This window comes from Echiichthys vipera (genome assembly GCF_963691815.1).
Source record: "Echiichthys vipera genome assembly, chromosome: 21".
Taxonomy (NCBI): Eukaryota; Metazoa; Chordata; class Actinopteri; order Perciformes; family Trachinidae; genus Echiichthys; species Echiichthys vipera.
Genome location: NC_139846.1, coordinates 12,400,217 through 12,422,752, shown reverse-complemented (window position 1 = coordinate 12,422,752; position 22,536 = coordinate 12,400,217). Strand labels below are relative to the sequence as shown.

The following is a 22,536-nucleotide window of genomic DNA, read 5'->3' as shown; positions in this document are numbered from 1 at the left end:
CACACATCCATTCCCAATCTGTACATAAACACACTTTAAGATGTAGACAGCAGTTGGCCATCGCATGGTGCCTTAAACGCATCTTCAAGAAGATTTTCCATTTGGTCACAGTCACCATCAAAACAGCTGAGGACAGAAACAGAACACATTTTTAATGGAGGGATGCCACACTAATGCATAATAGACATAAGTGTGCTAGTACTCACATTGTCACTGAGTATTTATGCCTCTGACTCACTGGACAGCGCGTCAGCCGTGTTTTTCAGAAGCCATCGGTTCTTGTGTTGAGTATGTCCAAAGCCCTCGTCGTAATTCCCTTTTCTTCTGAACAGTTGTTGGTAGTGAAATATGCAGTAGAATTCTCCATATAAAGGTGCGTAATTGTACATGCTAAAAATGAAGCACAATTTGTCGTGTCAGTTACAGCTCAATTTAAGGACAGCATTTGTTGTAAGGCTATTTTTGTAGTTACAGTAGAGTTTATTAGTGTCTAAAATGAATACCACTAAAACACACAGTAAAAGCACAGGTGGAACTAATAACATTAATGATGACTTGGTTCTGGCAATTACAACTGCAATGCAATGCCACAATTGGCAATGTTACTACTGCTGGGTGTGTTTGATAGGTTAAAATGTCTTCTGTGTTCTAAATGTTTATTGAACTTATTTGTCTTCTAGTTGTGTCGTTACATAACATGAGGTTCCTCACTACAATGGATGAATTGGGCTTGCATTATATTTTATCAGACTTCTCTATAAAGTACCAGGAGAGCTAACAAAATGAGCATGTTACTTTAAAAGAGTGTTGCATTATGGGTTGTTTGTAGCCTTAATGTTGCTAAGCTAACAAGCTTCTCCCATCTGTTTACAGAGCCTCTGGTAAAGTTTACCAAATTTCAAAAGTGTCTTGTGTCGTCTCATCAGCAGAAGTTGGCTATTATCTGTGCTAGGCTATGTTTCAATATCCTGGAGAAAATGCATTCATAATTAAGTTGACACAACTGTTAGAAGATAGCAAAGTTAAATATGTTAACGATGACATGAAAACATTTATGTGCTGCTCCCAAGAGCTTTCTCAGAAGCTAAAACAGGAAAGATCCATCCTTTATCTGAAATAGTGTCAATATTGCCTCTGTTTGTACTACACATACAGCAGCTGGTTCACCTGATGCTAATTTTCTGGATTTTAATTTAATTTAATCTAATTTATTTTAACCTGTTTCCCAAATTGAAACTGTTTTCCTCAAGCCAAACAAAGATGGTATTCAGAAATGACATTGGTTCTTGCTCAGTTTGTATGACATGACATGAATTCAAATGTATAAATTACATTTGCCCAAATTACTTAGAGCTGCAACAATTAGTTGATCAATCAAAGTCAAAGTTTGAGTATTTTTTGTAAAAGAAAAAAAAAGTAACAATTCTCTGATTACAGCTTCTTAAATGTGAATGTTTACTGGATTATTTCCTCCTCTATGACAGTAAACGGAATTTATTTGAGTTGTGGACGAAGAAACATTTGAGGAAGTCATCTTGGGCTTTGGGATTTTCTAACACTTTATAGACCAAAAAAAAAAAGGTTCTGACTACACAGCTGGCAACAAGCCTACAGTGTACGTATATGGTGATAAAAGCACAACATCTGCTCCCACAAAAGAGCTTTTCTGTCTTTATTGTTATAGTTTCCTGATAAGGAGCGTATTTTAGTAGACAATCTCATCTCGTTGGGAATAATTGAAAAAAAGATGCTGGAAAAGCAGTTATGTGGACACTCAGTCTCAGAGTTAAATTTAAAATATCTGCTCTTGCTTTAAATTGGTTTAATAAGTTTCTCACAGTTGCTTCATAGAAAAGTGGGTCAGCTTACAGCTATAGTAAGCAAATGCAAAGTTAATCAATATCAAAGTGACAAAAGTGATTATCTATTTTTAGCACAGACAAGAAATCAACATTGGAAATCATTAATCAATTTTGCAGGTGATTTTTTGGGGGTAAAATATATCAGTATCTCACCTTAATTTTTTCTTGCATTGTTTACAACAAAAGCAAGTTCTGTGAAAAATGTATTTGTCTGCAGTAATTTTTTCCATCGGATAAACCGGCTTCGAGCAGGCTGAACACATCTCTTGACAAGCTGTTTGGAACTGATGAAAGACATTAGACTGAGCTTGGTTAAAACAGAAAATATATATAATAAGCACAAATAACAAAAGCATGGATGAAAACCAATTGCGTATATTTCATTTAAAATACAAATCAAAAAAAACATTTTAAGGAATACAAGCTACAAACAAATCCTCAAACATCAATGAGAAAATCTTAAACCAATAATCACATGTTATAAATTAACAAACAAGAAAAAATAACCAACATAAATCATATCTTCACAAATAAAATTATGTACATAACTTTGTCATAAAATACATGAAAAGGCTTTGGGAATTGGTAACCAATTGCACTTGACCGTGAACGATTCAAGGTTTCGGATTAATCGGCAGCTGAACTTCTGGGCGCTTGGTGACCTGATGCGTAGCCCGACGGATCGCTCTCTTGCCTCTGGATTTTTTAGAATCTGGCTGAGCAGCGGTGCCAGTGGAAGCTTCTGTGACTGTTTTAGTCCCCATAATACTGTTCCCCTTGTGGTCAGTCTGCACCTCAAGTACGCTGAGCTCTCGTTTAGGGTCCCTTTTTCTGTTTTGAGCAGGACTGTTGCATATCAGAGTTTTACTTGTCCGGAATTTCTCCTCTGTCTTTGGGCTTTGCTGACATGTCGGGCAGATTGTGGTCTCTGGTGAAAGCATCTCGGTTTTAGGCCTATCCGTCTTTCTAGCAGCCGACTGGATGGAGATGAAGGCAGGTGAAGATGAACGACTTGCTTGTTCTCTTGCAGGGGCTACTTCAAGTCTTCCGCTCTGGCTAACTGGTAGTGCTGAGTTTCCCTGTGCTGTAGGGCTTTCCTGTGTCTGCAATGATTTTGTTCTGCTTGACCCAATGCTGATTTTGCTAATACTACCAGACGATTGGGATGCTTGCTCTGTCCCTAATGACTCTTTGAACAGGCATGATAAACCAGCAATGTCCGAGTCAGATTTCAAGGTAGACACAGAATAAAGGGCTTTTTTTATGGCTTCCTCTATGTTCATAAGTCTGGCTAAAGTCATTTCTTTTAGATTCATGATGTCCTCACTGGCTTGCTCAAGATCTCCAAAAACATGTGCCATTGAGGACTTGCTTTCGGTTTTGTCTGATGTTAATGGCAAACACTCTTCTTTATTTCCTACTTTTGCCTTTTTTTGTTTCTTTTTGCCTGAGCTGACAACCCAGTCAGGGACTTTTTCAAAGACTTCCTTCAGAGACCCTACATCAACCTCGCTTGTGTCCTGTTCAATTTCTTCAACTCGACTGAGAATGCTCTGCAGTTCCTCCTGCTTTCGCAAGTTGTCAAAAATTTCCATGGCTGCCATTATGTTCCCTCTCATGATCTCGTCCATGTGAACTGAAAGACGCTGTCTGCGTTCATTCTCTGTCTCGGTTGACCTCTTTTTTCCCCTCATCTCAACTTTACTTCCTTGTTTCATTTCTTTCTTGTGCTCGTCTTTGCTGTCGACAGTTTGTTCACAGGTGTTTGGGTTATTGCATGATGGACCAGTAAGTGTTTGTTGTGGTTCCTCAACCACATGAGCTAAAGTTGAGGAATTATCTCCAGGCATGTGTTGGGGGGTTTTGTTGTCAGAATTGGCAATTTTTACTCTTTTTGGCTTTACAGGAGCAGTCTTCACTGGAAATGCCTTTTTACCTTCAAATTTCTTAAATGCTTCATTAAAATCTACATGGCTTTCATCTGTTTGATTCATATTTTCCTTAAATGGTAAATCCTGGAGACACTTCTCTTCTGCTGGGGCATTTGTATCCTGTTGTTGCTTTATGATATTCTTATCTTTGTTATCACCTTCAAAGATGACAACTGAACCTTGAGCTTGATGCCTTACTTCAGTTTCCTGAGACATCTGTATGGCTTGATCAAAAAGCTTGTTTCTTTGATGATCCACTGATTCAGACTCTGAGTCTGCACCAGTTTTGAACAGGCCTTGCTTATGTTCATCCTTACATGAGATTGATGTCATTAGCATTGGTTGAGGAACTGTTTCTTCGGATCTCACAGTATTAGTTTGGGTTGCCTCAAGATTCTTGGTGTTGGATGATAGAATGTCTTTTTGATTCACTTTCAAATGCTCAGGTTTAGGTGGGATGGCTGGTTTTGGACCAACAGACCTGGTTTTCTCTGAGAAAGCATTTACAGCTGTTTTAGTTAGAGTTTCACTTTGTTTCGGGTGCTCTGCATTTGCTACAGTCTCTTGTTCTTTTGGGACCTCTTGTCTCAGTGGTTCTTGAGTTGGTTTAGTTGCAGACACAGGGGAAAGCTCCTCCTTAGGCTTTTGAGCAGACTCTGCATCCACATGATGTGGCCTTTCTTTGTGAGGTTTGGAGGTATTTCTGTATATCATAGCTGCTCTGAAATCTCCTCTACTGACATTGATGTTGGATCTTCCCAGGGAATCCAACGCTGCTTTAAGTTTACCCTGAAAGACAACTTCTTCATCTTCTTGCTGTACAGCAGTTGTTTCTGGACTATGTGCGGACACCATAGCAGTTTGTTTTTTCTGGACCACCTCTGTGGCTTTTTGATCCATTTTGCTGCATGTAGTTTGCACTTCAGAATTAGTGTCTTTGCGGCAGGTCTCAGTATTCTTGTATTGGTGGTCTGAGTTATGTTCTGAGGTGATTTTAGACGTTGATGAGAGCATATCCCAACATGGCTCAGTGCATGGGTCCTCCTTTTGATCATCATGTTCTTGGGGTAATTCTGCTTCTGTTCTTGAGTGTTTGAAATCACTTTCTTTAACTGAGACAGGCTCTTGAACAAGACAATTCTGTTTTTCTTGTAATGACTGATGCAAAGATTTGGCCTCTACTGTGGCCTGTTGGAGGCTATGTATTGCAGTTTGGAGGTTAGAGATCTCATCATTGCCATTTACCACCATGGCTAATTCAGCTTGGTGGACCCTGCCATCGTCCTGTGTCTCAAGATGTAAGTATGATCCTTGTGGTGCAACTGTAGAGTTACATACTTGTGGTTTGCCACCATACTGCATGGTAGCAGATGGGGAAAGGTTTTCCCATGCATTTTTCTTTGGTTGGATTGGTCTTTGATCACCCGAGAACATATTTTTCAACCTCTTTACGTCCACTGGGACCCATTCTGTAGTACTCTCTTGTGTTTGATCAACTCTCTGTTCATGATGAAGCTCGAGTCCTTGTCCAGCCATATTTTGGTTAGGAGGGAGATCTTCTTGCACTGTTGGCTCTGCCTGAAGAGTTTTCAAATTCTCCAAATCTCCCTTTTCAATACAACTCTTGAACAGTTTTACATTTCCTTTTACTGTGAATTCAGGCCTAATTGAGCCTTGGCAGGCTTGGTCTTTAGGAGTTTCTAGAAGGCTGCTTATGGTTGATTCAATAACACCTTTTCTTATTTCTTGAGCGTCTCTTTTACTCACATCACCTCTCTCTGGCTCTGGTTCATCATATTCTGCACCTTGTGAAGGACAGTAACTTTTCACGTCTTCTTCATCAAAATAATTGTAGAGGGAGTAAACAATGACTTCAACCCGTCCGTCCATATCCTCCTGGACAATCACTCCTTTCCGGAGAGAGTTATCTTGATTTAGAATATCCTCAACAAGCTGCACCATAATGGCAGTTTTAAACTCTGTGTCTTGGTTGGTAGTGAACTGATGCTGGTGCACAGGTACTTTCACAACTGTGGCCTCCATACTTTGTTTACTATCCTCCTTTAGGTAAGTGATCTGAGGCTTTAAGTTTGCCCGTGGTAGCAACTGGACTATGAAATTTTGTGCGCCACCTTCAGCCACCTCATCATATTTGATCTCAGGCCCACTCTCTGATAGTGTGAATTTGGCCTTTTTAGAAATCATTGTCTCATTCACCTCAATGATTGAGCCATCTGAATGTATTGCATTAACATGATAAAGGGAGTTCAGTGTGCCCTTGATGTTCTCCACCATCATCTCAACATCGTCCTTGTTCTGATGCCTAATTTTGTCAAAAGGCATTGATTCAAACAAGTGGGCTCTGTTTTTGACATTAGCAATCAGGTAGTCCTGGGCAGCCCCAGTGTCTTCCACCGGGCTTTTGGATTTTGATGTATGCACAAAGGAATGCTCTCTTTCTATGTTTGTTGAGATAAATGGGTTGTTTTGGAAAAGGGATGAACTCGTTTTAACTATTGCCCCAAATTGTTCTGGATCAGGAAGGCTCATAGGCTCACCCTCAAAGACAGTTTCCCCAACAGGAACCTCTTCCCTACCAGAAAACTCAGTGCTTTGATCAATGATATGAACACATGGACCTTGTTTATTTTGCGGATCTGTCAAATCAAGTCTTTTGGTACTTTTGTTTTTACTATGTAAATTTTCTTTGGCATTCATTTCAAGCTCCTGTTTTCGTTTTTTGACTGTCTCATCCCCAGAAATGGAAACTTTCGCGTGGAACTTATTATCTGGATTTGGACTGGATGTGTTTACAGATTGACTTTCGAATATCTTTCTTGTAGCCTGAACATCTATTCTTTTCATCTCCTCCTCAAGCTCCCTGTCAGGATCTGGACTCAACCCAAATGTTTTGTCATCCTCAACGATCCCTTTATAACTTTCATTACAAGGTTTCTCTTCATGCCTCTCAAACACAACTGATGTTTTACTGACATCACCTCTTTCCACTGTTCCCTCTGCCTTTTGCATTTTGGGAGTGTAAGGAGATACTTTGTGACTCAGGGCACAGTTCTCAAATATCAAGCGTCTTGAAAGGACCTCTCCCTCGTATCCAGTTTCACCAGCTGTCACATCAGTCTCTGAGCTCAAAATGTCAGCAAGCTCCTCATCCACAACATTATCTGACATCTTCAGCTCTGGGTTAGTGTGCTTCAGGAGCCTTCTCAGCTCACATTTATGTCGCTTTAGGTGTAGATTTTCTTTGGAAAGTTGGAATGGCATGGACTGTGGGAAATGTGCCCCAGAGATGTCTTCTGGCCCTGGCGGATGTCTGTCTGAAGAGGATGGAGGGAGGTCATCTTTCGTTTGTTGGGAGTCTTCGGCCATCTTAGAAGAACAAAGTACGTTCTTATCATTTTGTCCATTGTGACAGAAATTAGTGAAAATCATGCTCCAGAGTGTGCGGACATGCAATGAGAGCGATATGTTATCTTCCGAATCATGTCAGTTGATTTGTTCTCCACATGCCAGGTTTCAGTGAGTTAGCTGAGCTCCAAAGAAACCAGCAAATGCAACCACGTCGTTAAATAAAATGAAATAAAATGTAGAGAGGATGGCATCCAATATCTGTTTCTAGTAAATCTCAGAAAAGTTCTTGAGCTATATGATATATGACCGTGTGGAAGATGTTATTGCGACAGTGCAAATCCAATGCACAACATCATGCAAGATGTCTCATGAAATTCTACCTTACCTTGATTAGTTTGACCCTCTTCTCAGATTCAGGTGACTGGCCTTGTGCCTGAAACAATAGGTTATCACTTAAGGTCAGGTTAACCTGACAGATAGGTAATTGTTAAATGATATATTTTAGTGTTACACTCTATGATGTGTTATATGAAACAATAAAAGATAATGTAGCTACACATCTACTGTGAAACATGTTGCCACAGTGTTAATGCATTATTTGGCTGGATATTGTCATCAATCCTCTCTCTGAAGTGACATTTAAAGGTCACAACAAATAAAACAAAAATATTTTTTGTTTAATTTCAATTTTAAGATGTTACTGCTAGATTAAACTTTTTTTTTTTATCATACTCTATACCCTTTAACTTAAACTCTATGAGAGTATGCTCATAAAATAAGGGAACACAAATTCAGGACTGAATAGAAGAGAACACATAATGAGCAGGCAGATGTTTACCGCTTTTAAAAGGCTGTGCGTTGAATCCTGAGGAACCACCTTTGACAGGTAGAGGGCGGACATAGCTCTGACTGAGACACACAGTTTCTCTTTGGTTTGGATGAAGGAGCTGTCTCTGAAATCTGCAATTGACCTCCTCTTTTCATCTGCAGAGACACCAGACACATCAGTTTTAATGTGTTATCTGAGCCGAATCAGACCTGAGATCCATGTTGACAATGGTGTCAAGCACTTGCTGTAATATAAATGTGCCATGGAATAGAGACAAAAGTAGTCAGAATGTTGTCCCACTTTGTTTACTGGTTAAAATTAGCTGTCGAAAGGCAGCTGGTGTCAAAATAAAGCGCTATTTCCGGAGACTGTCACAACATCATGTGACCGAGACATTCTTAACAAGTGACTGGTTTTAATAATATACAGGTGACTTTTATGTTTGCATCCATGTCGCCAAACTATATGTTAATAGTTAGCAATTTAGGGGTCACTACTAAAAACACTTTCTAAGCTGATATTTAGCAGCTGCCATGTGGGTTGAGTTTTAAATGTACCACTTGTAGTGGAGAAGGATACTTGACTCCACTGACACAAATACTGAGAGTTAAAAGGACAGCCAAGTCACTGCTGCCACAGATTGTCTAGAATAGAAAGAATAAACACGAAGATGTCTTTAATTTTTTCTGTAGAAGTATGGATAGTAAATCAATAGTCCACTAGCTGCTGTCAATCAGGAACACATTGCAGAACTGTGATGTAAGTGCAAAGCGAGAACGCTGTAGGATGAGGTTTTGGTGAATTTTGCCTGCAAAGTTTAGGTCAACCGCTAGTTATATTAAAGTCTCAACACCCTAATATTCCAATATTTACATAGCTGTAAAACCTCTCAATATAAGGTATTATAGGTTGCTCCAATATATTGTATTTATTAAGCTTTATAGGGTTTTAAAGGACTATGCAAGTTTTCACGCATGTTGATAAGATTGTTTACACTCAGCAGACACAGATTATTTTGCAGTTGCCCCATTTTATCAAAATACAAATCTGTACTCACAGAAAATGAAGATCTTCCTGTTCCTTCTCACCTGCTTGTCTTCTTATGTCTTTCAATCTTTGTGGATGTGTCAGGTCTGATTTCCTGTTGGTTTGTGTCTGGTCACTGGTTCCTCTGCCTCTCCCAGTCACCCCCTCTCCCTGCCTCATTCCTGCCCCAGTGACAGCTGACCCTTTCACCCACATGCACTTATTCAGGGCTTGTAGCTTGCTGGCTATTTCTGTCCTGCTCTACAGTGGTCTGCTGTGCCCACACCAGGTTTAGCCAATCACGGCTTCTTGCACAGTCACTGGGCTGATATTCATCTCTGTGTCACCTCTTCCCTTTCATTCATTCCGTCCACAGCTTTGACCTGAGTCATAGGACTCGGAGACGGCTTTCTAGGGAATGTTTGTGAGGGGAGCCGCCATTTTATTTGAGTTTTTTTCAGCCGAATAAGGTTGTACCACTGAATTGGGCTGATATTTGCCATTGTGGTGGATCGAAGAAAAATGTTTGCGTAATACTTTATTTTATAGGTCATTAATTCCCTAGTTTGAACCATGGTATCTGAACATCTATTTTTTTATTATTTGTTTTTGTTGTGTTTTTTTTTAACTGTTAAATCTCTGACTGCCAATCAATTTTCCTCCCCCAAACCATAAAAAGTTTTAATTGAAGTCCGATTGATAATAACTACTCAGATGTAGAGCTAGAATTACACCTTGAACATTTATTCCCCAGCTTCATTGGGCAGTAGGTAGGCATACATAGTGGTCAGCCTGGCGGTTCATTTCAGAGCACACTTTGATGCATGTGGTCTGGTACTCACCAGCTTGAGAGGCTGCAATTGTTTCAAAATCAATCCCCCCTATTGTTTTTCTCCTTTCCATCCGGATCTGATTCCCCACCTAGAGAGAAAAATGAACTGTCACTGCTACTAATTATAATATTGTCTATGTGACAATATGTCTTGATTCTATTTTTGGAAGTAACATGATGGAACTTGTCTGAAATCTGACCTTTCAGCTAATAAAAGTGATTGTATTTACCTTTCGAGCCGCATGATCTTTTGCATCAGTTTTGGCATCATTAACAGGATCAGCATTCGTGTGGATCTTTGGTTCCACTGTAGAGCTCTTTACCTCTTCAACCTCTCCGTTCACCACTGGCACGCTGTCTGCAGCCTTGTAAGGTGACGTGAAACTCTCTGCTCTGAAACTGCTCTTCACCTTGTTTTGCGTGGCTGCCTTTGACTCAAAGAGAGCCTTCATGGTCCCGATGGACCCGGCGGTGCTTTGAAGGCTGCCCATTGACTTACTGCGGGTCAAATCGGTTCTGCCTCCACACTGCTCCCTCGCATTATTTCTCCTTATCAGAGACTCCAGATGAGTCTCTTTACTCTCCAGAATAGATGGTGTTACCTGACTGGGCTACGCACAGAAAAAAAAAACATGTTTGCATTTGGCTGTTAGCTAAATATAATTGTAACACTGCAGATGCTTTTTGTTTTAGTCAAAGGTTACCTCCTTGAAAACCTTATTTGGCTTTGCTTCACCATTATTCAGCAGATTTTCTTGTATAGCTGCTCTTACTTCCACTGTGGTTTGATACCTGTTACATATACAAAAAACATATCAACCATCTACTCAAATACAAGTAACGCATGTATAAGGTTAGAGAGGGTTGGACTATGTGTTTTCAAAGATGTAGAAAGAGTGAAGATGTTTCTTTCACCTTGCAACTAGCTGGGACACAGATGCTATCTTGTCCCGCAGCCCTGCCTCTGTCCAGGTGGGCTTGTCACATGACAAGGGCATGCTCCTCAACGACTGGGTGCGCCTAAGGTTACTCTTCCAATCCATGACCAATCACGTCACAGCAACACACAGTTTGCAAATAGCTTTATCACCTAATATACATGAGATATAATCAATGCCATTATTGCAGTACATTCTCTTTGTAGAGAATCAGAAGACCCTGGATGTCATCGTCTGTTAATTCTTACAGCCCAGCAATAAATTAGTTTTAACCATCATCTTAACACTAGCTGGTGAGCATTTTATCTTGTCATAAAACTAATAATTTTCCGACTAACTAAAAATGGCAGGTTATAACATCAATAATGCATAGCCCGTAATAGGCCTACATGAGATCTTGCGATGTATAAAGATTTTGAGAACAGCATTGGGAAAGAGTGCAATCAGTACTCATTTTAGATATAAAAACTGATGTTCCATGAAATGTATTTTTTGGCTATGTAAAGTAAAGACATGTAAAGACATTTTGAGTAGAATCCTTACCTCACAGGCGTCGGTGTCTGCTCCCTGTGATAGTCAGAAACGTTTCCGCAGCATCACAAGACTTTCCGGGCAAAGTCCGTTTTCTTCCTCATTACCACAGACTGTGTATCTATAAAAATGTCTAAAGTAGCAAACAACAGCATATAAATCCATAAAAACTAAAAATCAGTCATACGACAGCTGCTACTTTCATCTGAATTACAGAAACTGATGTTTGTCAATTAAATGTAATATTTCCAGCATCCCCATTTTACTCTAATTTTGACACACAAACCATCCATTAAGATCAAATGAGATTAGCTTTATTGATAGTGGGTCATCATAGCAGCAAACATAGAACATATTGAAAACAAGAATTAATTATTAACCATAATATGCAGCCATATATTGCTTTGACAGCATTTTGTGAGTTTTAGAGTTACTAATTAACACAGATTCTCAAGTTACAGAAACAATTTTACAATGCAATATGAACATTAAGTAATATAAAATGTATAATACTACCTATCCACAAGAGTTCATCTGTGTAGATGTTTCAATTGTGCACTGCTGTATTTTACTGGGAGATTTATAAACAATAGGCAAAATGCTTCTCTAAAAAAATGACTCTAGCTGAAACCGGAATGAGAATTAGCTCCTTAACATTTGTGAGTGATGACGAGAAGCTGGATTATTACTAGACAGCCAACCAATGGTCCATGATTTCAACAGTGCAGGAAACAGTTCAACAAAGTTATTAAGATGTTTCATGCATTGGGTTGTACAGTAATGTTGGTGGAGGATTTCCAAATAGCTGTCAAGCACTGTGCTTGGTTAAGACAGTAATGTGTGTGAATTTGGGTGTGTTAAACATTTTGAAGGAACACTAAATAGGTTTACATGATAAATGTTGCTCACCCTTGCAAACTTAGGTACGAAACAGACCACGTTATGAGCCTCTGTAGTGTATTTTCGTATTTAAGTTTTTCACTTTACTCATAAATCATTGCTTCAAGATATAAAGAGTACATCTGGCAAACTTTTCTGGAAATTTACCACAAACATTTGAAGATCCAAAATATCTTGGTTAGTGCAACCCTCTTTTAAGTCTGTGACTCACTTTGACCACTTTGTTTAAAAAAGCAAGGAAACACTAGTGAAATGAAACAATTATTGTTTTTACTGTTTCTTTTAAAGGTTCTTCGTTCTTTAATTAGATTTTATCCAGCTGGGGTTCAGTGGTCCTAGACAGCTAGCGGGGAACACGTGTTGCGGAAGTTCGTCTCCACCCACAAATTCCAAGACCTGCTGACCCTCAGGGATCGAGTCAGAGCATGAGGTTGCTGCTCCCCCTTGACCTCGCTGACTACGACAACATCCGACACATGCTGCAGCAAAACTGCATCAGCTAAGAAATGTGTACTGCAGCTTTTCCAGTAACTAAATTATAAAATGCAGTTTAAAAGTTTGTTAAATCAAATTAATGGCACAGTATTCATAATGATATTTAGCTTGATTCCAGTGCTGTGATTATAGTTTGAGGTTTCTGGTTGGTACTGCATGAATGATCAGTGTCCATATGTACACACACCAGCATTTTCCTTATGTGAAATGAGGGGTGAGTTTGATAATAATGCCACCTTGTGGTACAATAGCTTTACTACAGTAAAACCATAGAGGCCTATTCGTACAGTTTTGTAAAGTACAGTGACTAAGTGCATTTACTGAAACACTGATGTTATTATAATAGTCTTCTCATATCTCAGTTTGTGCATCCTCAATTCCTTTCCTTGTCTCCTCACATCTTAGTCCTTCCCATCTGAAATGCAAGCTGCGGAGGCGAAGAAGAGACACCAGGAGAGAGGAGTCGAGACAACTGGCCTTACAAACAAAATGAGACATCCTCCCTTCAGAGCCGTCATTTTAAAGCAACGTCAGTCAGATAGGACATGTGGCACAGCTGCCATAGTTTGCTGTGTGTCACACCTCTTTTATACCTGTCAGGTGCCGAAAAGACAGTGCAAAAGGTTACACCTGTGCATCCTCACTTATAGTTCCTCTCTGGCAAGCCTTCTCGAGATACATTTTAGGAATTGAGGCATCCTTCAAGATGATAGAATGATTGATTCAATTTCTGGGTCACAGGCAGGAGGACAGAGGGGAGACGAGGTGGCACAAAATAGATAAATGAAAAGAGTGTAAGGAGAGGAATTTAGGAATCAAAGATGTAGAAACTGAGAAATAGTTTTCCATTCGTCAACCAGATGCTCTCGGACTTTCCCTACTTTCCCCATCGCAGTCAAGTCACAGGGCCATAGCTCGTCAGGTCATCAGAGTACAACATGTGCAGTGAAATCTGGTCTGCTATTCCTGAAAGGCTCAATAGCTGGTGCACTATCATAGATGGGGATGATTGAGTCATTTCACTGAGGCGTCCGCAGTCTGCCTTGGATCCGAATATATTTTATACAAAAAAAAGATGTGTATATTGGCCGACCTCCATTTGAGCGTAGCACAAAGAGCACCTGAGCGGACACCATCTCTATATTCCTAGTGCTGCCTGCTCTACCCTCCAATATGGCAGCTCAAGCTACATTGCGCATGTGTCATACCCTATAGCTCAGGGATGTGACATGTCCTCTTTTTACCCTCCCTGCCCATCACCTGCTGACTACCCCAGCCATCTACACACCTGTTCCCATGCACTTTCCTCTTCAGCCCTGCAGTTAACTGACCTTCCCCGCCCACCTGCTCACCTGCCGCTGAGATTCTGTCACTCTGACTTTCTTGGCTGCTAAGGGGCTGTGGTGCAAGCTGAAAACACACGGACATATCGTCATCATATAGAGTTTTGAATGTTGTTACAGATTTGAGGTACTATTACTTTTTTCATCATTTCAATTATTTGAAACATAATACTTCAACTATTCTTCATCTTAGCTGGAAATATTTATTTTCATCTCCACTACATGATTGCTGTAGGTATTTTAAGATATAAATATTTTACTTTCAAGCATGAGATAAAGCCATAAAATAGATATAAAAAAGATGTATCAAGTGATTAGAGTTAATGCCACAGCAACATTAACATTACAACATTTAAAAGAGCCTTTGTTATGATGACTACTTTGAATGCAGGGCTTTTACTTCTAATAGAGCATTATTACATTGTTGCCTTTCTGTTTTTACTCAATCTGAACACATCTTTGTTGTTTTTATCTGGGATTCCCTTTATTTCACACAGTTGTAAGAGGCAGTAGAGGTTTGAGACAATGGAAGCTTTTGTCAGCACGCACAATTCATATTCGCTCTCTTTGGTCTTGCTTTCTGTTAATCAGTCCTCAGACAAAGAGAGAGCAACAGCAGCAGCACACACCCCTGGGGCAAAAAAAATGAGAGATTCAGCTTGGCTGTCTCCCCCTCCTGTGCCCCTCCTCTGACTACAACCCTCATCCCTCCCTTCAAAACCCACTCCTGTCTCTGTCTCAAAGGCACATGAGAGATGAAAGGGAATATGCAATGTGCCGCCTTTGACTGTGAACTGTGCAGTGTTATTAGGGGAAGTTTACTGGCCTTGTCTGCGTTTTAAACACACTTGCTTACACCAGCTAGCTGTTTAAGAGGGAGGATCCCTGGCTGGTTGGAAGGAGACTTAAATACCTGCAGATTACACTCAATGACTGGTGAAGAGCTGTAAAGAGGAAAGCATGAACACATCTGCCTGTCTTCCTGTGTTTGAATGAGTAAAAACAACTGTGAGGACTTTACATTGTTCATTTGTAGAATAATATGGAAGTCCAGCAGGGGGCAGTAAAGACCACCGAGACATTGCGCTCTGTATTGTCTAAAACATATTTGGGTTATATGGGAACACCACTGTGGGGCTATTCAAGGCCAAACTAGGTTATTTCAGTCCACCAAAATAACCCAGAATGTACAGCAGTGAGAACAGAGACCAGATAGTTTGAGGAAGATAAGGTCAGCACTGCTTAATAATCTTTGGCCAGTGATGCATGCACAATCATATTTTATCGCAGACAGTGAAATCAATTTATATGCAGTCCGTCTCATGTATCAGAGAAGTATTCTGTTCTAGTACCCCGTTGTTACCTCATTTAACCCTGCTGCAGTCAACTCTTTTTTTTTTTTCTTTCCGTCCTGTCTGCATCACAGAAATGTCAATGTGAGGTCTGCAGTGCTTTCCGGAGGGTGTGATACTGGTTGGATGGCCTGCTGGATGTGAGTGACACATGACAACACATCATGTACCTCGCACACACACCACACACCACGCACCTCACACACACCACGCACCTCACATGGCCAGCAGTCATGACTTTTAGCTTGAAGTTAGATAGCATGCATGCATCATGACAGAGGGCAGGCACAGAGTGTGTGACTCATCCTTGTGTTTGTGTGTGTGTGTGTGTGTGTGTGTGTGTGTGTGTGTGTGTGTGTGTGTGTGTGTGTGTGTGATTCATAGGGATACAGCCCAACATGTAATTGAGGTAATCTAGTAATTTAAGTGCCTTTCGACAAAAACATTCTTGTCATCTGTAAAGGTGAGAAAAAATGTTTTTTTAATGCAAAATGTTAAATGATGTAATTCTTAAACTGTTAGATAATGTGAATAATAATGGCATATCTTCGTAGTCAGATCACACCGCAAGTGATACTTCACATAATTTTTAGCACATGTTGGAATATCTTATTTCATCCGTCATATGTTGGCCAGCTTACTTTGATGCCAAGATGAAGCCCAATTAGTTAGAAATGCCCCATCTAGATCTTTTAGAATCAGACCACCCTTGAAGAGGCAAATGCATGCAACATAACTTGCAATAGAGGAAGCATAAATATACTTAAATTCCCAAACTATTAATTAGCACTTTAATGATCTCACTTTAATTCTCTTTGATAGTTTTTACATTCTAGAAAAGTGTCAGGCTGACAGTATGAAAAAATCCTATCTTACACTACAAAGACTAACTCATGTTTCCCTCAGTCTACTGTATTTACAACGGAGTACCTCAATATAACACACAGGCACTACATACATAAAGGTCCCATATCGTGCTCATTTTCAGGTTCATACTTGTATTTTGGGTTTCTATTAGGACATATTTTATATTTTAAGAAAACACTCTTTTCTTGTACTGTCTGTCTGTATATACCTGTATTCACTCTTTGTCTGAAACGCTCAGTTTCATCGCCTGTCTCTTTCAGACCCCCTCTTGAAAAAGCCCAGTCTGCTGTGAATGGTTAGCGTGTCCAGATCTTGTGCGCTCTCAGGGTTTCTGCACTGTCATTGCAGTCGGGAATGACTGTAAGGGCACTGCAGCCGCCCTTTCTACCTATATTATAGTATAGTTGTGAGATCACAACCATACAGAAGTCCTGATGGCTCGTTTAAAGGCACAGTTTCTGAATATGGACTGTTTGCATGTCTTTGTGCATTGAGTGTTTTGACACTTCACAGTATTTATACAGCACATTACCAAAAGTCAGAAAAGGCTATTAAGTGTTTGAGACAAGAACTTTTGGAATATATACAGAAGACAGGAATATCAGTTCATGATATATTACAGATCTTTGCATACCTGTGAATCCCTCTGCTACTGGCTAGTTTTCATTCTTTCCTAGCAGAGAAAAGTGAGGAGGAGGAAGAGAAACAAGACAAGGAGGAATGAAAGGAGCAACATGAAGGTGTATATATTTATCCGTTAGCTGAGTCACAAATCAAAGAAACAACTAGAGAAAAGCCAAGGCTGGAAAGGAATCACACAGCTTACTTTATGCAGGAGGAAGAAGCCCCAATACTCATCCGTGGTTTCTGAGCTTAGAGCACATTAAGATTTTAGTAGTTTAATTGACTTTTACTGGGGATAAGAAAAGACTATAAAAAGCTTAGATTCTTAGATCCCCCAAATCACAAGCAACCAATAGTAGGAGTCGGCACAAACCCTGATGATATTCGCATGTAAACAGAGGGATAATACAAGATAAACATGCTGTTTAGCTGTTTTTGTCGCCAATAATTGATTCTAATTAGATGTAGCAGTTCACCCAGGCTGCCTCATGTTTTGGAGAACAGTGAAGGAAAACAGAACAAAACTGAAGCAGAGTTTTATTTCTCAGTTCATTTGTTCTGATGGAAGGCTCTTAAGTGGGAATCTATGTGTCAGTAGGAAAGACTGTTCTTTCCAGCAACTGAAAAAAAAAAGTTCAGGAACATACTGTCAGCTTCACCCAACACATGGCTATGATTTGTTAGAACCCTCCCTCTTTCCAAGGGAGAACATGAGTAGTGGTGTGCAGCAGTGCATTGTGTGTGTTCTCCGTCCCTTTGCCCTGCATGTTTTCTTTCTGCAGGTGTGTGCGCAGTGTGTTGTGCCTGAGGGGAACGTGCTTCAGTGCAGCTGAGTGGGAGTGCCTGTGACCTAACCCGTCCCCTTTCTGTCCATATGAAGCCCAACAAGCTCCGCCCCTCCCAGTGTGACCATGCACGAGCAGCGGCGAGCCCTGCCTGCATGTGTTGGTGTGTCAGTGAGAGTGCACGTTTCACACGTGTGACCACCGTGGAGGCGGCCGGACCTCTAAGCTGCTTTGCGAGGCTTAGGAGGGCAGCCTCTCGCTGGCTACTCAAAGGGCTGTGTTTGCTGCATGCCTAGAGGGGGTGACGGCATAGCTGAGCACTGGAGCATGGTGCCCAGGGTTTCACATAACAATGCTGGGTCAGGGGGAGCCCACGGAGGCACTGCACTGAACTGTACATCGTCACAAACACAGCTCTTGTTAAACAGTCAATGAAAGTGACAGTAGTAATCTGTCAATGGAACTCAAAGTATTTATCTTTCCTTGCTCTATTAAGCAAGAAAGAGCTACTTTTTTTAATGAATGTGGAATATCTTTGTAAACGCAGGCAGTTCTTTTGATGCATTTTAGTGATTTACATATATTTAAATATCTCTCTTTGTTGCATTCCATGCTCAGATTTGTTAAAGTGCGAGTGCATGGGAAAGCAGGTTAAACTCCGCACTGACACAGTTTTCTCAACTTACTTTAGCAGAGGATGATTAATTGTGGTGCAGATGTAAAGGGGAAAAAAGCACACACACACACACACACACACACACACACACACACACACACACACACACACACACACACACACACACACACACACACACACACACACACACACACACACACACACACACACACACACACACACACTCAGTGTACCCGCCTATGCAGAGTGTGTCCTGCAGGACTTAATGTTCGCTGCTGTTGATATCACACACACAAACGCACACTCTCCCTCCCTCTAGGTTCAGTCCATGTCGAGAGCTGGAATATCAGGTTTCCTGTCTTTGTGCAGAGTTTGTACTCACAGCTTCACCTTTGTTCCCCCTCTGTCAGCACACAGCAGCACTGCATCAGGGCACTCTCGGCTGCTCTCTAAGGATACACCAGCCAAACCACTGGCAAACTAGTCTCCAGTGGACTTAGGGTTGCCAGGAGATAATCATCACAGGGAGTGAAAATAGCCCCAGTGTACATTTTGATAACTGGTGGCCTAGTAGCAACAATGCATCCTAAAAGTGTTTAATGAGGATTTCTTGGTCAGTGCTGCCAGTATTAGAATATTGTGTGCCTTGTTTGTAATCCATTCATGGTTTCATTCTGTGAAAATGTACAATTGTTGTTTCTACGTATTTCCCTCTGCTGTGGAACCCCAGATGACCCTGCTGTGGCGCCAGTAGAGGCTGGGCGCTGAGAAGGAGGAGGAGGAAAGGGGAGGAGGGAAGCGAAGTGCAGTATATGAGGATATTAGAGTAAAGTTATGAAGCTGGAGAAACAGCACAATTTACTGCAGCAGAATCACATGCAACACGAGAGAGGAAAAAGAGGGTGTATCTGTACAGTTTCCTCCTAGTTTCTGAGGAATGAATTGCTCCTGTGTGTACACTCGCCTTTATCTAATAAGCCAGTCCTGAAGTTATTTAATGCTTGCGAGTAATCAGCTGCAACAGAAAGAGGGTTGTGGTTTGACTGTGGGCCGCTGGAGCCGTGCCTGCAGAAATGTGATCCCGTACTTGAGACGTCATACAGCGCAGCTCCTGGAATGTCCTGCGTAGAGGCAGAGCAAACTCAGAGGCCAAGTGTAATCTCTTATCGCTGGCTGTGACCCTTTGTACTGCAACACCGTCAAATAAACACATATCTGCACCATTTATCAGAGAGAAGCCACAGTATTGATAAGTCATAGCAGGAGAGAACTTTTATATATGCTGTGATGTTTTATGTGATGAGTAAGAAGATCCATGTATATTTTTACTGATCAGTGTTACTTTTATATGCACTTTGGAATTAAACTTGAGGGGTTTATCTAGTCAGGTTTTATACAGCCAAGTGGGCAACCATATCCAGACAGTAAAAGTGCCTATAGAGAAAAGACTAAACCATAAAAAACAATGTACACATAATGTATAAAAACAAATGAAGACAATTTCTAAGCATACAAACATAAAAACAAATAGTATAAACGGACGCATAAAAACAAGTGAAAACAATTTATGGTTTGTCATAAGTAAGAAAGAAACATTGTTTTTTTCCTGAGCTGTTGTTCCCAATTGAAGATCTGTTCACTGAACATGGGAAGTGCTGCTCAGCCTGTGGAAACTCTTTTTTAAAGGGGAACACCACCTAAATTAAGATTTCCTATGCGTTGTTTCTACGGCCTGGGAAAGTTGAATCAGTATTTGTGAACATGAGCTACTCTCTCTCAAAGCCAGGAACCAGAGAATCAACTCTGAAACATGTGATGTCATCAGTCATCACCTGTCATAAAGTCCCAGACAATGGCTGCACTTCATTACTAGTTACTCTTACCCTTTGCTGTCACGTAACAGCATACGTCACACGGAGGCAAAGTGGTTGGGTCTGAGTGGGAGATTAAAATGAAACGCACCTGCCCTTTTACACTTTCGCCCAAATTATTACGTAACAGCCACTAGTTGTAGGCTTAGTGCTGCTGCTAAATGTTCCATCTCATTTTCCAGTAATTGTGGCCTTCTATCCCTATAATGTTCATTCTGTCTGTTTATTTAATGCAACTTTCCCTTCCAGCACTTTGTCCTGTGTTTCTTGTATGAAAGGTGCTGTACAAATATTATTTGTAGGATTTATTTTTTATTATCAAAGCTTTTTACAAATAATCAGACATTTTTCAATTAGGCCTCGTATTTAGCTGCTTGAGTTTCTGATTCAGACATGTTGTGATCTTTGTCACCATTGATTATAACTATTATTGCTACGGGTGTCTAATTTACCAAAAAACAGCATTTTGTCCATGCGTTTACAGATCCTTTTTAGAATAAAGATACCACACAAGCTGAACATTACAACAATCTAATCAAATATTAGCGGAAAATATCATGGTATCAATGATGTTGCTAACTAGGAAACATTACTTTATTTATTCAATTTAGGGTATAGAATGGATGCAGAATTGGATATTTTTGGAGCTATGTACATACATCCACTGATGCCTCTGGACACATCATCAGTGATGTGCCTGGTATTATCAGAGGTTTTTGGGTCTTTCAACATCATACGCCCTCCACCAGGTCACCCAGCTGGGGCTGATCAGACCCCAGCTTATCCAGATGGCTAGCTAGCTACCATGACTCCATAGCTCTTCTCTTTTGAGCCACAGCTATCTAACGGCCCTCTCTACCGCATTGATGGAACTGCAGATGGCTCTCCTCCTTCTCTCTCCCTCGATGCCCAAAGTACTGAAGGCTCTGGTCAGGGAATCAGCCGCAAAAGCCCTGCACCCAACCTCCACTGGGAGACACCTAACTCCAACCAGCCTGCTGACAGTCACTGACCAGTCCTGCGTACTTGGAGAGCTTCCTCTCAAAGGTTTTCTTCCAGGCGGTCTTCCCATGGGATAGTCAGCTCCAGCAGCTATTTGCTTGGTAGACTCAGACACAAGGACAATGTGTAATCGCAGAGTAGTGGTAGCTGGTGTGGTTTGGGAACTTCAGCAAATGTTCAAGATCCACCATCAGCTGCCAGTCTTTTGCCGAGGTAAGGATTCCTTTAGATGTTCTTCTGGCAGGAGTTGGCAGCTCCCCATCTCTGACAAAGGCGATGGTTTTTCTTGGAGGGTCGTAACTGCTTTGCCCACACAAGTCCTTCGCTGATGACTTCAGCAATGATCTTAAGAACTTGGTCATGCCTCCAGCGGTACTGTCCAGAATTGGATGCTTTTGGAGTTGACTAAAGTATATTGGGAACTAAAACTCAACTTTTCACCTTTTTATTTTTCAAAAGTTCTCCAATTGTATTCAAGTGCTATACTAAATTTGCTGGAGTACCCCTTTGAAAAGGAGCTTGTATTTAAAAATAACATTTCGTTAAAAACGCTTCCCCTCACTGACACAAATTCTCACTCTACCACAATAAATTAACATAAACTCATTGCAAATATTCTTTTAAACTCATATCACATACAGGAGTGGGTAAAATTACAGGACTACCTTACAGTATAATGTGATTTAATTCAAAAAGTACAACAAAATACAGCAATTTATTACAAAATCTCAATGGAAACTCAACAATAAGGTTTCTTATGCTATAGACAAGGTGTCCAAGTTCTTTTGTCCACCCACTGTCATTTGGACCTGTTGTGGTTATACCCACCCTCTCCACTGGAGGAGGTGTTCTGCACGCTCTCAGCACACAGTCCTTGTTCATGAAGGGCCCGATGCTACTGTAGACACATGATGCAATCTTGTTGAACATCGTCACACTATTGCAGCATTTGCTCTCCTTTGATGTGCATCTTTTGTGCATTTCTCTGGAATGATCAAGGGCATGATAGTGCATTACTGTGGGGAATACATAAAGAGGAACAGTGGGAGAAAAATACATGTGGATTGATTAAATGAACAAAATGTAATTCAATGTTTGTATGAATGTTGTATCTGACCTCATATTGTTCAGATGTGATACTTTGCAACGGCACATGCAGAGTCCTCCTTTGTTACACAATGCACTGCATACCTGTATGTGAGTGTGTGAGTTGTGAAAGCTGGGGTGTATGCACATCTGAAATGATGAATTACTGTAGCTGTAAAAGACACTCCCATAGAAATCAGTATTATTTGCACATCTCGGTTTGCTGCACTAACTAGTTTTTAAAAATTCCTTTATG

At 40.6% G+C, this 22,536-nt stretch overlaps 1 protein-coding gene across 5 annotated transcripts; it reads right to left on the bottom strand.

Annotated features, from left to right (window-relative positions):
- Window positions 1-253: 253 nt before the first annotated feature.
- On the bottom strand, window positions 254-9,199 carry LOC310963346 (xin actin-binding repeat-containing protein 1). Of its 5 annotated transcripts, XM_083936099.1 has the most exons (6): window positions 9,049-9,194; window positions 8,001-8,146; window positions 7,548-7,595; window positions 6,793-7,180; window positions 2,016-2,146; window positions 254-390 (listed from the first exon to the last, which is right to left on the bottom strand). In XM_083936099.1, the coding sequence occupies exons 2-5, from the start codon at window positions 8,061-8,063 to the stop codon at window positions 2,037-2,039; spliced, it is 609 nt and encodes a 202-aa protein (XP_083792225.1). In that variant the 5' UTR covers window positions 8,064-8,146; window positions 9,049-9,194; the 3' UTR covers window positions 254-390; window positions 2,016-2,036. The 5 variants fall into 5 exon arrangements, with proteins under 5 accessions (XP_083792225.1, XP_083792221.1, XP_083792222.1 ...); XM_083936095.1 differs by lacking the exons at window positions 254-390; window positions 2,016-2,146 and having other exon boundaries at window positions 2,154-7,180; XM_083936096.1 differs by lacking the exons at window positions 254-390; window positions 2,016-2,146 and having other exon boundaries at window positions 2,154-7,180; window positions 9,080-9,194.
- Between the last annotated feature and the right edge of the window lie 13,337 nt (window positions 9,200-22,536).